This window comes from Mauremys reevesii, linkage group 25 (assembly GCF_016161935.1).
Source record: "Mauremys reevesii isolate NIE-2019 linkage group 25, ASM1616193v1, whole genome shotgun sequence".
Taxonomy (NCBI): domain Eukaryota; kingdom Metazoa; phylum Chordata; order Testudines; family Geoemydidae; genus Mauremys; species Mauremys reevesii.
Genome location: NC_052647.1, coordinates 11,042,452 through 11,056,005, shown reverse-complemented (window position 1 = coordinate 11,056,005; position 13,554 = coordinate 11,042,452). Strand labels below are relative to the sequence as shown.

The following is a 13,554-nucleotide window of genomic DNA, read 5'->3' as shown; positions in this document are numbered from 1 at the left end:
AGTGCAGCCACTTCTGGGTGGGGTGAAAGTAGCAGCTGTTTAACAGCCTCGCAGCAACACTGTACTGGGATGGCTCACCCAGCACTGAAATGCAGCCACTTCTAGGGTAGAAGGTGGCTGCTGCTAACACCCACACAGCAACGCTACTCAAGAGGTTAGGTCAGGAGGTAATGGAGACTCCTGTATCCGACTGAAACGGCAGGGAAGCATTTTAAGGAAGCAAAATCTGACTTGGACTATGGCCAGGACACTGGAGTTAATGCCTGTTAGTCTAGATACTGGGCTGATGAAACCAGTTATGGGCCTGATCTGAAATGCTCAGTGCTACGGTCTGACCAGGTTTGTGTGTTATAACCGGGCTGGTTAGAACCACTGAGGCCACCTGCGCCATGACCCTGTCTGAATTCACAGGCTGGTATATGCAGGCCTGGAAAACCTCCGCGGAAAAGCCAGGGGCTGAGATGGGAGCGCTCTTCCGAGTCAGTCAGTGCTGCCCCCACTGCCTCAGCTGCAGGGAGCAGAGTGACTGAGGTGATGCGGGATGGGCCCCTCCTGGATGACATGAAATCAAGCTCCTGTCAGCTTTTGCTCATGGGATCCTGTGGCGCTTCTCCGAAGAGCTGGGGTGTTAGCGCCAATATTCTGGCCAAATGTCAAACCAGATAATTGCATTCTGCCTCCTTCCACTCCCCCTGGGTGTTCACATGGAGATTGGCTCATTCACCTCCAGAGCAGCTGTGCGGTGTTGCCATGCGCCGTTAACCAGCTGCTGCGCCCTCAGTGCCGAGCAAGTTATTCCTGCGGGCTCCTCTGGTGGAAAGCGGTTTGGGATCCGTGGCAGGAACGTGCGAAAGAAATAAGTAGATGAGGATGATTTTATTTTCCATCAAGCAGGCACCCGTCGCTTTAGCCGGTAACAGCAGGACTCCTGGGTTCTCTCCCCGGCTCGGGGAGGGTAGTGGGGGCTGGGAGCCAGGACTCCTGGGTTCTCTCCCCGGCTTGGGGAGGGTAGTGGGGGCTGGGAGCCAGGACTCCTGGGTTCTCTCCCCGGCTTGGGGAGGGTAGTGGGGGCTGGGAGCCAGGACTCCTGGGTTCTCTCCCCAGCTCGGGGAGAGGTGTGAGAGCTAGTGGTCTGATCGGGGGAGGTGGGAGTCGGGTCTCCTGGGCTCTGTTCCCAGCTCTGTTGACTTGCTTATGTGAGGGTAGAATTTGACCCTGAGGGTCTTGGCTGCCCAACCCCTTCTTTCCACCAGGTCCCACTGTGCCCCATCCCCACATGCCTTTCTCCCCCCGCCCGTGTTCCTCTCCGAGGGGAGCTTCCCCCTCTCGGGGCAGGTGGCCTCACTTCCCAGCGCGCCGCTCATTCTGTCTCTCTCCCCTTCATCTCTTGCAGCATCTTGGCCAAAGTCGGCTCCGACTTCGACCTGCGAACACTGCGGGCAGTTCGTGTGCTCCGGCCGCTAAAGCTGGTGTCGGGGATCCCAAGTAAGTGAGTTAGTCCGTGTGCTCCCCATGGGACCTGGGATCCCGCCAAGGGTCCCTGCCACCTGCTCATGGGACCCGGCGCCCAACCCTGGGCCTGTCATCCCCCAGTGAGCCCCAGCGCCCAACCCCAGGCCCTGCTACCTCCCCATGGGATCTGGCACCCAACCCTGGGCCCTGTCACCTCCCCATGGGATCTGGCACCCAACCATGGGCCCTGTTACCTCCCCATGGGATCTGGCACCCAACCCTGGGCTTGTCATCCCCCAGTGAGCCCCAGCGCCCAACCCCAGGCCCTGTCACCTCCCCATGGGATCCGGCACCCAACCCTGGGCTTGTCATCCCCCAGTGAGCCCCAGCGCCCAACCCCAGGCCCTGTCACCTCCCCATGGGATCTGGCACCCAACCCTGGGCTCTGTCACCTCCCCATGGGATCTGGCACCCAACCCTGGGCTTGTCATCCCCCAGTGAGCCCCGGCACCCAACCTCAGGCCCTGTTACCTCCCTATGGGACCCAGCACCCAACCCTGGGCCTGTCATCCCCCAGTGAGCCCCAGCACCCAACCCCGGGCCCTGTCACCTCCCCATAGGATCCAGCACCCAACCCCAGGCCCTGCTACCTCCCTATGGCACCCAGCACCCATCCCTGGGCTTGTCATCCCCCAGTGAGTCCCGGCACCCAACCCCAGGCCCTGTTACCTCCCTATGGCACCCAGCACCCATCCCTGGGCTTGTCATCCCCCAGTGAGTCCCGGCACCCAACCCCAGGCCCTGTCACCTCCCCATGGGATCTGGCGCCCAACCCCGGGCCCTGTCACCTCCCCATGGGATCCGGCACCCAACCCTGGGCTTGTCATCCCCCAGTGAGCCCCGGCACCCAACCCCAGACCCTGTTACCTCCCTATGGCACCCAGCACCCATCCCTGGGCTTGTCATCCCCCAGTGAGCCCCGGCACCCAACCCCAGGCCCTGTTACCTCCCCATGGGATCTGGCACCCAACCCCAGGCCCTGTCACCTCCCCATGGGATCCGGCACCCAACCCCAGGCCCTGTTACCTCCCTATGGGATCTGGCACCCAACCCCGGGCCCTGTCACCTCCCCATGGGATCCGGCACCCAACCCTGGGCCCTGTTACCTCCCTATGGCACCCAACCCTGGGCTTGTTATCCCCCAGTGAGCCCCGGCACCCAACCCCAGGCCCCGGCACCTCCCTATGGCACCTAGCACCCAACCATGGGCCCTGTCACCTCCCCATGGGATCCAGCACCCAACCCCGGGCCCTGTCACCTTCCCATTGGACCCAGCACCCAACCCTGGGCTTGTCATCCCCCAGTGAGCCCCGGCACCCAACCCCAGGCCCTGTCACCTCCCCATGGGATCTGGCACCCAACCCCGGGCCCTGTCACCTCCCCATGGGATCATCCAGCACCTAACCCCAGGCAGTCACCTCCCCATGGGACCCAGCTCCCAGCCCTGGGCTCTGTCATCCCCCAATGGGACCCAGCTCCCAGCGGCTGCCCTGCTACTCTCATGCTGAAGCTGGGATCTGGCAGGAGCTGCTGCAGAGAAAGGTTTTAGGGGAGCTGGTCTGACCTTGTGTGTTCAGAGAGTGTCTGCTGCTGGTCTCCGAAGCACTTCTCAGGTTGCAAACATTAGTCAGGGACCTAGGAGTCCAGAACCAAATGGCCCCACTTGCGGGGAGGTGTCTCCCCAGTGCTGCCTAGAAGGGGATGACCCTTGTGACAGTGTGTAGGAGCCCTAGTCATGGAGAGGACCCCATTGTGCTGGGTGCGGTACGTCTATTAGGTATATTATGGTAGCACCTCCATTGTGCTGTACGAATACAGAACAAAAAGATAAGCCTGGCCCAGAGAGTTTCCAGTCTAACTGACTCCTGCCCTCCTGGTTTGGGTGCTCAGAGCTGAGCACAGGATCTTTGGTGTGGTCCCCACACAGCTGTGTAGTGAGGGACTCTCTCCTCGCTGCTCCGGGGCCCCCGAATCCCAGGGTCCTGTTGGAGCTGCCGTCTGACAGCCTGTCTCCCTCTCTCCCGCCCCAGGTTTACAAGTTGTTCTGAAGTCCATCATGAAGGCTATGATACCTCTGCTACAAATTGGCCTACTCTTGTTTTTTGCAATCCTTATTTTTGCAATCATAGGATTAGAATTTTATATGGGAAAATTTCACACCACCTGCTTTGACGCGGTGACAGGTAAGTCCAGTGCCCGCATCCCCTGACCCGTAGGTGAGCAACGCAGGGAATTGCCGGTCAGGCGGCAGAAAGGGACCAGCACAAGCTCCCTTTCCTTGCATGCTGGTTCCGCATAGGGAGGAATGTTTGTCTAGCCGGGGTCTGGGAGCTAGGACACCTGGGTTCTAATCCCAGCTCTCGGAGGGGTTGGGCATAGAGCAGGATGCTTGAGACTTGGAGGTTCTACTCCCAACTCTTAGAGGGAAAATGGTCTAAGGACTAGAGCAGCGAACAAGGAGCCAGGACATCTGGGTTTGAGTCCAAGCATTGGCACTGACCTGGCGTGTGGCCTCAGGCAAGGCACGTCCCCTCTCCGTGCCTCAGTTTCCCTCTCTACCGTGTGGAGGTCACGTTGACATGGATCAAGGCTAGATGAAGGAACATCTGTAAAGGGCTTGAAGAGCCTCAGCTGGAAAATCCCAGTCCCTGTGTGTGACAGAGGGTGGTATGAACCCCGCTGGCAGCAGCCCAGCCAACAAGTGACAGCACCTTCCCTGGCCAAGTGTCTCAGGGTGCGGGGCTGGAATCTGCCTCTCGTCCCCACTATTCTCTTTCCTTCTCTCTCTCCCGCTCCTCCCTGGGCCCCTGGCCTGCGCTCAATATGGAATGGCCTAATTATTTGTCTCCCCTGACGGAGATGGTGTTAATTGAGGGAGAGCTATTCCTGCAACGCGGCCATGTCATGGAGACGGGGGCTGGGGGAGGGAAGGAGAGGGGGACGGAGGAAGCACCTGCAGGGTGCCAGGCAGTCTGACTCTCCCAGCAGACACGAGACAGGTGGCTCGGGTTTGTATTTGCAAATCCTTGGAGGGAACCAGCACTCGTGCCAGGACAGGGTGTCTGGGAGTCGGGGCTGGACCTCAGCTCAGGGTCCCAGGAGGGGTCTCCCTAAGGCTGTAGAGAGGGACTGTCCCTTCCCTGCTTCGGGTGTTGAAGAAGAGATGCTGGACCAGGACCCAGGAGACCCAGGTCCAGTTCCTGGCTTAACCTGGCCTCCCTGTGTAACTGGGCAAGTCATTTGTGCCTCTGCTCCCCATCTGCGCAATGGGGTAACACCCCCAGGGTGGTGGGTGTAGGTCAAGGGATGACTTGAAGATGTTCAGATGCTGTGGTGCCCAGGTAGGGAGACCAGACAGCAAGTGTGAAAAATCAGGACGGGGGCTGGGGGTAATAGGAGCCTATATAAGATAAAGTCCCAAATATCAGGACTGTCCCTATAAAATCGGGACATCTGGTCACCCTGTGCCGAGGGTGAGAGAAATAGGAGGGGATGGGCCTGGAGCGTGGGGCCCCAGGCCTCTCCAGAGAGGGAGCGTGTCTGGGATCCTGACGCTCGGCTCCTGAGGGGGGAGCTTGCCTGTGCTGTGCACAGGAGGGCTGCATGGCCTGGCACGGGTGGGGATGACCGGGTACCCCAACACCTTCCCCACGGCTCCCATCCCCGTGGAGCACAGGGCCCAGTCCTGCTGCCACTGACTCCAGCAGGAGCAGGTTCAGGGCTCCTTCCTGATACCTGGAGACAGGGGTTCTGTCCATTCCCCCTCCCTTTTAGAGACCAGGCGGGCTCCTTGGATGCCAGGCTCCTGAACGTCAGCTGCTCTCTCTTGGCACGCGAGTCCTGTGCCCCACATTGGGGTCTTCCAGCAAAAGGATTCGGGAAGGGCTTGGTAGCGTTACTACATCAGCTCTTTGACAAGCGCAAGGGGCCATGTAGGGAGAAGCTCTTGGCTTCTGTGGGGTGACCCACCAGCGCTCGGATTAGCTATCTGACGCGAGGTTACCCGCCAGCCATGGGGTTACCTGACTTTTGCAGGGCTGCCCGCCTGCCATCGGGGTATCAGTCCTTGTTCTTTTCCCGCCCTGCAGGCGAAATCAAGGTCGATGTTCCATGTGGGACAGAAGAACCAGCCCGCATGTGCCCCAATGGGACAGAATGCCGTGAGTACTGGGAAGGCCCGAATTACGGGATCACGCAGTTCGATAACATCCTGTTTGCTGTGCTGACTGTCTTCCAGTGTATCACCATGGAAGGGTGGACCGAACTCCTTTATTATGTGAGTAATATGGGCTCTAAGGCCTTCACTGCCTGGCATCTGGGGGGCAGGGCAGGAAATGCATGAGGGGTCCCTGCATAGATCGCTTTTCGTCACGTGGATAAAGAAGCTGTGCTTAGCGGTCTGAGCATAACGCTGAGAATCAGGACTGTTGTGTTCTCTTCCTGAGTCTGCAGCTGATTTACCGTTTGGCCATGGGGGAGTCACTGCCCTGCTGTGCCTCAGTTTTCCCATCTGTAAAATGGGGGTGATGATCTCACAGGGTGAGTTTGTTAATTAATGGTTGTAAAGCATTTTGATCTGCCTGCTACCCACACTGACTCTGTACTGCAGCGTCACTGCACCCACCTGGCACAGGTGTCATCTCTCTACTGCAGGGCCATTGAATCCACCAAATATGGACACTGTCTCTACTGTGCCTGCCTGGCCCCGCCCCTGCCCCTGCCCTGCAGAATCACTGCAACCCCTAGAGAGAGGCACAAATCTTCTTGGCCAAAACAACCTGTTTCTCAGCTCTGAGTTACGTGAGTGAGACCAGAACAGACCTGGCTGTTCACGAGCCCTGAATCAAGTGGGGCATATTCTCAGGTGGGCCGATAACCATCAGCCCGAGGCAGCCAGCCCCCAAGCAGCCCCGACGCTGGGACCAAGAGGCATCTTGTGGCTGACGTGTCCAGACTCCAGAGGGAGGCTCGTGGCTTCTCCCGGACTGCAGTTATGAAGCCGCCAGGCAGCAGTGCTCAGCCTAAGGGGAGCCTGCTTCCAGGATGCTGACAGGCTGCTTCTCTCTCAGCATTTTTGTCCCTGATCCAAAGTGCAGTGGGGTCCTTACTACCAAGAGGCCAGGCACGCGGCTGGCCATGTGTGCAGAATTAATGAGCTGGGGCGTTCTGCTGAGTCAGGGAGAAGGATGAAGTGCTCCACCGAGATGGGAGGGTGGGGGGAGACAGAGAGCGGTGCCTGGCCTGGAGCCCGTCGGCCTCGTGGCAGTTGGAGAATAGAGGATGAAGCTGGGCCTGCCTGGTGGTGGTATATGGGGAGAAGGTGCCAGATGGGGCCTCTCACATGCACAGCCAGGGGGCGCTGGATTGCTGGGGAGGGGGACAGGGGTGTGTGTGTGAATGAGACAGAGGGTGACAGGCCCTTTCAGGGCAAAGGAGACCAGCCCTACCTGTGCCGTAATTAGTTGCCGTAGCAGCTGAGGGGGTGGGGCTAATGGGATGGGTTACCTGAGAACACCTGGCTCTCCTAAAAAGGGCTGAGCAAAGTGAGCTCCAGGGAATTCTCTCTTGGGACGCCAGGTTGGCCTGGGTAGAAAGGAGGCAGTTCCTTGGCAGGGGAGGCAGTAGGGAGCTGCTAGGATAAAGGGCCTCCGGGGAGAAAGTCCTGGGCCGTAGGGCTCAGCTAAAGGCACCGATTACTGCAGAGCTGTCCCGTGCCATGAGGGGTGCTCTGGAGGGGGTTCCAGTGTGGCTGAGTGTGAGTTCATTAGTGAGCATGGCCCTGGAGTGTGTGAGTGGCAGCGCAGGACTGTTGAGAGCACCTGTGAAGGGAGCACTGTGGAAAAGTAGGTGTGTTCATTTGCAACTGTGTAAGAGCTGGGTTATGGCAGCATGGCTGTACTATGTCCGTGTGTGTTAATGGTAAAGTGTGTAGGTGTCTGAGTATGTCTGGTGTGTGCAAGGACAGCCCTGTGGTGCATTAGCACGTAGCCGGGCTGTGGGAACTTGAGTTTAGGGCGAGAGGTGCTTTGAATGGTGACCTGGCCAGTTAGTTCTGGGAGGAGACCATGAAGGAAAGCCCAGGGTGCAGCGGGAAATTGCCTTGGTGATCCAGAAGGGGGCACTTCTCCTGTCCGTTAAGGGCTGTTGAGCTCAATGCTTTGTTTGGGAGGGAAGCTGTACGCCACAGCATCTGCCTTTGGGATAAAACACTACAGTGAGATCACTGGAATCCCATGGCTCTGTCCCCAAGAGTAGCTGCCTTAGCCCCAGGGTCCTGTTCAAATTCCATTCGGCCTCCCCAAACCCTCCCTTGAAATCTGTGCGTGACACAGGATTCGTCTTTGCTTTCTGCCAAAAACTGCTATGAGGTGTTGGTGTGGGTTGTTAAACAGCTGCCGTGCTCCCCCGCAGAGGTAGCTGCATTTTGGTGGTGGGTGGCAGATCCTTCTCTAGAGACCATGAAGCACTTGGGGATGGAAAGCGCAATGTAAACATAAATTATTCCTAGTTCCATGAGCTAATCACACTAATGCAGGAGAGAGACCTCGTGTCCCAGGCCCACCGCAGCGGGAGCAGCACCGCCTGCATCTCTCTCTAGTCCCCAAAGGCTTCCAAGTGGATTTGTAGCAGCCAGCATTGCTCCGTGAGTCAGCCGTTGTCAGCCCCTCCAAACTGGTGGCGGTTTAGGATGTGCTTTGCGCCAGCCTCTTGGCGAGCGCTGACCTTCCAGAAGCAATGGGAGTCTGATGCAGGTGGGAGCAGGAGGAGCTCCAGAATGGAGCCCTGCAGTAGGATGGGGATCCTGCAGGACCCGCTGCCATACTAGCGGGAGCAGGATTGACGACTAGTCCCATGCGGGGCTCTGCGCCAGCACCTATGCTGGCCTCTGGACAAGGGCTTTACGTGGGTGTGCACTGACTGCTGTGGATGTGGGAGGGCAGGTGCACAGGGGGTGGGATTCGCATCCAGGTTCCACTATGGAGCCTTTTCCCTCCTGGTTCAAGCTGGCCCTGGGGCAGGGGCACAGGCTGGCTCAGGAAGGCAGGGAATGTGTCACTGGGCCTCTCCCTTCTGGGGAGGGGCACCTCCAAACTGGCCCCATGGCAGTGGGACTGGCTGGCTTGGGGGGCCGGGGAACGGCCTTTCCCAGCTAGATGGTGCAGCTCCAATCTAGTGCCCAGGAGGCTGGGGGATGGGATATTGGGGCCTTGGTTTGAATTCAGCTCCATTCACCAGTGACTGAGGTGCGCTCCATTGGTCACGAGGTGAAATTAGTTCAGTGGGTCTGAGCCCAGTTCTTGGCAGCTGCGTTCCTATGTCCCCTCTCGCCCCCAAAGCTGGGTTCCCCCAGGAGAGGGCTGAGGCACAGCGATAGGGGCATGAGCATGGGAGGGAAGATGCTGTGCTGTGGATATTCTCCAGAGGGGAGAGTTAATGAGTGATTGCTCCAGCGAGCTCTCCTGGCTTCTATCCTGAGCACAGACTTCCCCTGGGGTATTGGGAAAATCACCCTGCTGTGCTTTGTGCCTCAGTTTCCCCATATTGGGTATGGTCTCCACTTACCTCCCCCGCAGGTGGGTTCATTAATTACTTTACCATTCAAGGCCCTTGGGTGATGATGCACCTTAATTAAAATCTCACAAGCCTCCAGCCCACCTTCTGCTTCACGGCAATGACCCAGATGCCTGCAAGCCAGCTCATGTGGCTGATAGAGCAACGGTCACAGGAGTAAATGCAACTTCCCCACCAGCTCTGCATCGATGCGTTTGCCCCTGTGATTAGGGGATAAAACAACCCATCATGGGGTGCCTGAGACCCAGAACCCGCCATGGTCCAGCAGCGTGAGCGGGGGGTCCACTTTAGCCAATCCCTCGGTGGAACAAGCCCTTATGACGCATTCTGTCACCGACAACCCAATCGCTTGGGACCATCCCACGAACTCCCGGCCTTGTGGGTAATTGCTGCCTCTTAACCCCCCTCCTTTTCGTCTTCCTCACGTGCCTTTTGTGCTAGATTTGAAAGGAGCCCTGGATAATTAACCAGCGAGTCATTTCTTTCCAGCCTCTTGCAAAGGAGGAGAGTAGAAAACGTGTGCATCACGTACAATGGTCTTACCGCCATCCAGCGCCTGCTGCCCCATCCCAAACTGTGCCGTGGGGCTGACGTTGGCTGCGAAGCAGCTGTTGCACCCCCAGAGACAGCTGCATTTCAGCACAGAGGATTCTGTTGTTGTTTTACAGTCTAAGGGGGGGCGGGGAATAGACACTGAACCAGCCGAACCATTGGCAAGAGGCAATGGCCGTCTGCCTCTGAGTGGGAGCTAAATTGCCAGCAGAATCTGGAAGCAGTGCCTGGGGGCAGGAGGGCTCGGAGGGCTTGGGGTGTGACGGGGGTGTGATCCCCAGCTCATATAGACGGACTCCCGCTGCCTCTTGTGCAGCTAGCACACTAGGAACGTGACTGGCTACGTGGGCTGCAGGGGCACGCGCTTGCTGCCCCAAGTATGTGCCCACCAGTGGGTTTGTGCCCGGGGCAGCTGGCTCCTGCTGCCGCTGCCCGTGCTACCATGGCTGCTGTACTCAATAAGAGCCAGCCCAAGTGCGTCTGTCAGCCCCGGCTCCTAGCGCAGGTCCCGAGTCACCCTGGCCATCTGGCAGGACACCAGCACCTTGCAGAATTCAGGTCCCTTCAGGATGGGAGTGGAGAAGCTGCCCTAACTCGGGGCTTGCTGACTTGGCCCCCTGCAGTTCCAGGGAGACTGTGGGCCTGGCAGAGTCTCTGTAGAGGCCCTGAGGCCCCTTCACATGCTCCCCAGGCACCACTGTCACCAGACCCTCTGGGCCCTCGTTAGACTGAGCAGCCGGGAGACTGCCGCTCGCTTTGTTCCTTGGCCTATATTTAGCAGTGAGAAATGGGGACAAGGAATCTTCAGCAGCTCGCGGAGCGGAGGCTCGTAAAGCGCCCCATCCCCTCTCCTGCCCCTCCAGCCCCGGCACCACAGAGGGGAGGACAAAGAAGCCAGTCGGGAGAAGGGTCCATTAGCACCATCCCTGGAGCAAAGCCGTGACCTGCTGCTAATGTCGGCTTTCAAGGCACAGGTTCACTCTGAGCTCCTCGGGGCAGCGGCTGTGGGAGGGAGCCGGCAGAGTGGCCCGTGATTTGTTTGCAAGCCAGTGTTGGTGGGAGGAGTGTAACCTAGCAGGTAGAGCAGGGCTCTGAGAGTCAGGACTCAGGGTTCTAGCCCTGGCTCTGGGAGGCGCTTCGGGACATCAGCTGGGGCGTGTTCCCCCCGTCCCTTGCCAAGGTGCCCCAACCTGAGGAGCAAGACGGGTAATCAGTCCCCGTGGCCTGTTCTGTCTGTGGCTGCTGGTGGGGGCGGGGGCTGTTTGTGCTAACCCCACTGGGGACCATACGTCCCATTTTGGCTGAGACGGTCCCTTTTTTTAAGCCCTGTCCCAACTTTTTGGCAAAACTTGGCGTTTGTCCCATTTGCTCTTGCCAACCGATGCCCAGTTTTGCCAAAAAAAGTGGCGTGCGCCCCCTGGCAGAGGCTGGAGGAACGTGCAGGGGGTGACAGCTTGGGTGAGCGATTCCGGCCAGGCCAGCCCTGCGTGGGCGAGGGGCGGGCGTAGCAGCTGGGTGACGCGAGCCGAGGGGGGTGAGCATTGCGGGACGGCCCGTGGGGAGCCATGGGGCTCGGGCCAGCCCCGCATGGGGGAGGGGTTCAGGCCAGTGGCTGATGCCAGCTCGGCCAGGGGGAGGGGCTTCAGGCTAGCCCCAGGTGGGGAAGTACTGTCACCCTAAGCCTAGCAGCAGCAGCCTCAGCTCTCTCGGGGGTGGGCTAGGAGTGGGCCTGCTGAGCTGGCCGGCTGCTTGGGGGCCGTGGTCGCCGGCCCCTCCTCGGAGGGAAGGAACAGCCTGGCCCTGGCAGCCCGCCCTGGCTGAGTCACTCCCTTCTCTCCCAGAGCAACGATGCCTCAGGGAACACTTGGAACTGGCTGTACTTCATCCCCCTCATCATCATTGGCTCCTTTTTTATGCTGAACCTTGTGCTGGGGGTGCTGTCTGGGTAAGTGCGTGGCCCCCTGCCCTGGGCTGCCTCCCCCACCGACTCCCAGGGGCCCCGGGGGCGATGTAGGGGCTGGAGGGGAGTGGGCTCTGGTGGGTAGAGTGGGGAAGCCTGGAAGTCGGGTTTCCTAGGTTCTGCCACTGACTTGCTGCAGTAGCTTAGACAGGTCACTTCTGTGCTCTGTGCCTCAGTTACCCCATCTGTGAAGTGGGGAGAGTGACTCTGACCCACCTTGTAAAGAGCTGGGAGGTCTGCAGAGGAGACGTCCTAGGTGCGATCCTCCGGGAAGGGGTCACAGCAAACCCAGGAGGCCTTTGCCATTGCTGCTGTTGGATTCCCGGGCACACGCCCTGCACCCACAGCCATGCTGCTCACCCGCCTTTCACCCAGAGACGTGGGCACATGGACACACGTGTAGGTGTGCATGTCTCACGCACACACTGTGTGTACACCCCTTACGGTCCATGTAGGTACATGGGCGCACACATGGGCACCCCTTACACGGGTGCACACACGCTGCATAGACAGACACTGGTCACATACCAGACACATGTACACACCCTTCTCACACATGTACACACACACACAGGGTGCCCTGAATGGCACATTCTCGGGGGAGGAGGTGCATTCTGCCCCCTCCCCGTGATACCCACCTGCTCAGACATGTGCAGGGCAGCCTGGCAGACAGTTTGGCTGTTTTGATGCCTGCAGGGAGTTTGCCAAGGAAAGAGAGCGGGTGGAAAACCGGCGGGCGTTTCTCAAGCTGAGACGGCAGCAGCAGATTGAGAGGGAGCTCAACGGCTACATGGAGTGGATCTCCAAAGCGGGTGAGGACTCCTTCCTGCCACAGCGCCGGCCGGGGATGGGGAGAGCATGCTCTAGTTCTTAGCTGCGATGCACTGGGGGACCCCGGGCAAGTCCCTGCCCGGCAATGGCAGATGCTATTTCCCTGACTCTGGGAAGCGTGTCGGGCCGGTTCCCATCCCTTGCCCTGGCTTTCACTTTGAGCTGCCAACACACCCAGGGGCTCACAGGCCCAGATCACCAAAGGTTCTGCAGCACCTTTGAATCAATGGGAGTGAGGCACCTGAACACATCTCTGGGGCTGGGCCCAAGGCTGGCATGTGGTACACCAAGATCTGCCCGAAACCTTTCGATGAACCCAGCCTGCCAGGCCGCTCAGCAGGGAACCCCGGAATCTGAGCGAATAATTCCCCTGGCTCTGATCTTTGATGAAGCATCGTCTGCTCTTCTCCTCTGGCCCCTGCAGGGCAGGGTTATGGGGTCACTGACCAGCGGCTAGGGGTAGGGACGGGTGTCCTGGTGGGGCTGAAGTGAATGATGCAGACCCCACACCTCTTTCCATATTCCCAGTCACTCCTTTCCACCCCAGCCCTCCTCCCTCCCGTGGCATTCCTGTCTGCCTCCCCCTTCCTAGGGCCTTCCAGCCAGCACGCTGCCTCCTACGTGCCCTGGGGAGAGGTGCCCCATAGTAGGGGCCCTTTGGCCATGGGGCTGATTTCTGCATTGGACCATGGGCCCCCTCCCCCCTGAAATGTGGTAACGTAGATCCCCTTCGCTCCGGCCCTTGACTGTAGCGGACCCAGCCTGGCCCCATCCCAGCACAGCTTGAGAAGGTTTCCCCAGAATTCCAGGGGCGTGTTGTTGCCTAGATTAATTCCCGGTTCTTTTCCCTCAGAAGAAGTGATCCTAGCGGAGGATGAGACGGAGGAGGAGCAGAGGCTCCCGTTTGATGGTAAGCTGCGTGTCCCTGAACCCCGAGTGGCTGGAGAAATAGCGGCTCCCCTGGGACTTCCGGCCACAGCTGCAGTAACAGTGGGCTGTCCAGGGGGCCGGCTTGAGGGCTCTGTATAAACAGGTTTTGTTCCTCTATCCATGATCCAAAAAGTTCCGTAGATAGAAAAATAGTAGAGAAAGTCTGGTGCAGCCTAGTCCAGCAGGAGGCACTGTAG

General features: G+C 59.1%; 1 protein-coding gene across 11 annotated transcripts in view; it reads left to right on the top strand.

Annotated features, from left to right (window-relative positions):
* CACNA1A (calcium voltage-gated channel subunit alpha1 A) overlaps nucleotides 1-13,554 on the top strand; it is a 161,245-nt gene that overhangs the window by 62,938 nt on the left and 84,753 nt on the right. For 9 of the 11 annotated variants that reach the window (XM_039513832.1, XM_039513838.1, XM_039513835.1 and 6 more), the window contains exons 4-9: nucleotides 1,394-1,485; nucleotides 3,543-3,695; nucleotides 5,601-5,788; nucleotides 11,478-11,581; nucleotides 12,293-12,408; nucleotides 13,281-13,337. In XM_039513832.1, coding sequence (XP_039369766.1) covers nucleotides 1,394-1,485; nucleotides 3,543-3,695; nucleotides 5,601-5,788; nucleotides 11,478-11,581; nucleotides 12,293-12,408; nucleotides 13,281-13,337 — 710 coding nt within the window. The remainder of the gene's footprint in view (nucleotides 1-1,393; nucleotides 1,486-3,542; nucleotides 3,696-5,600; nucleotides 5,789-11,477; nucleotides 11,582-12,292; nucleotides 12,409-13,280; nucleotides 13,338-13,554) is intronic. The other 2 variants (XM_039513834.1, XM_039513833.1) reach the window with 1 other exon arrangement.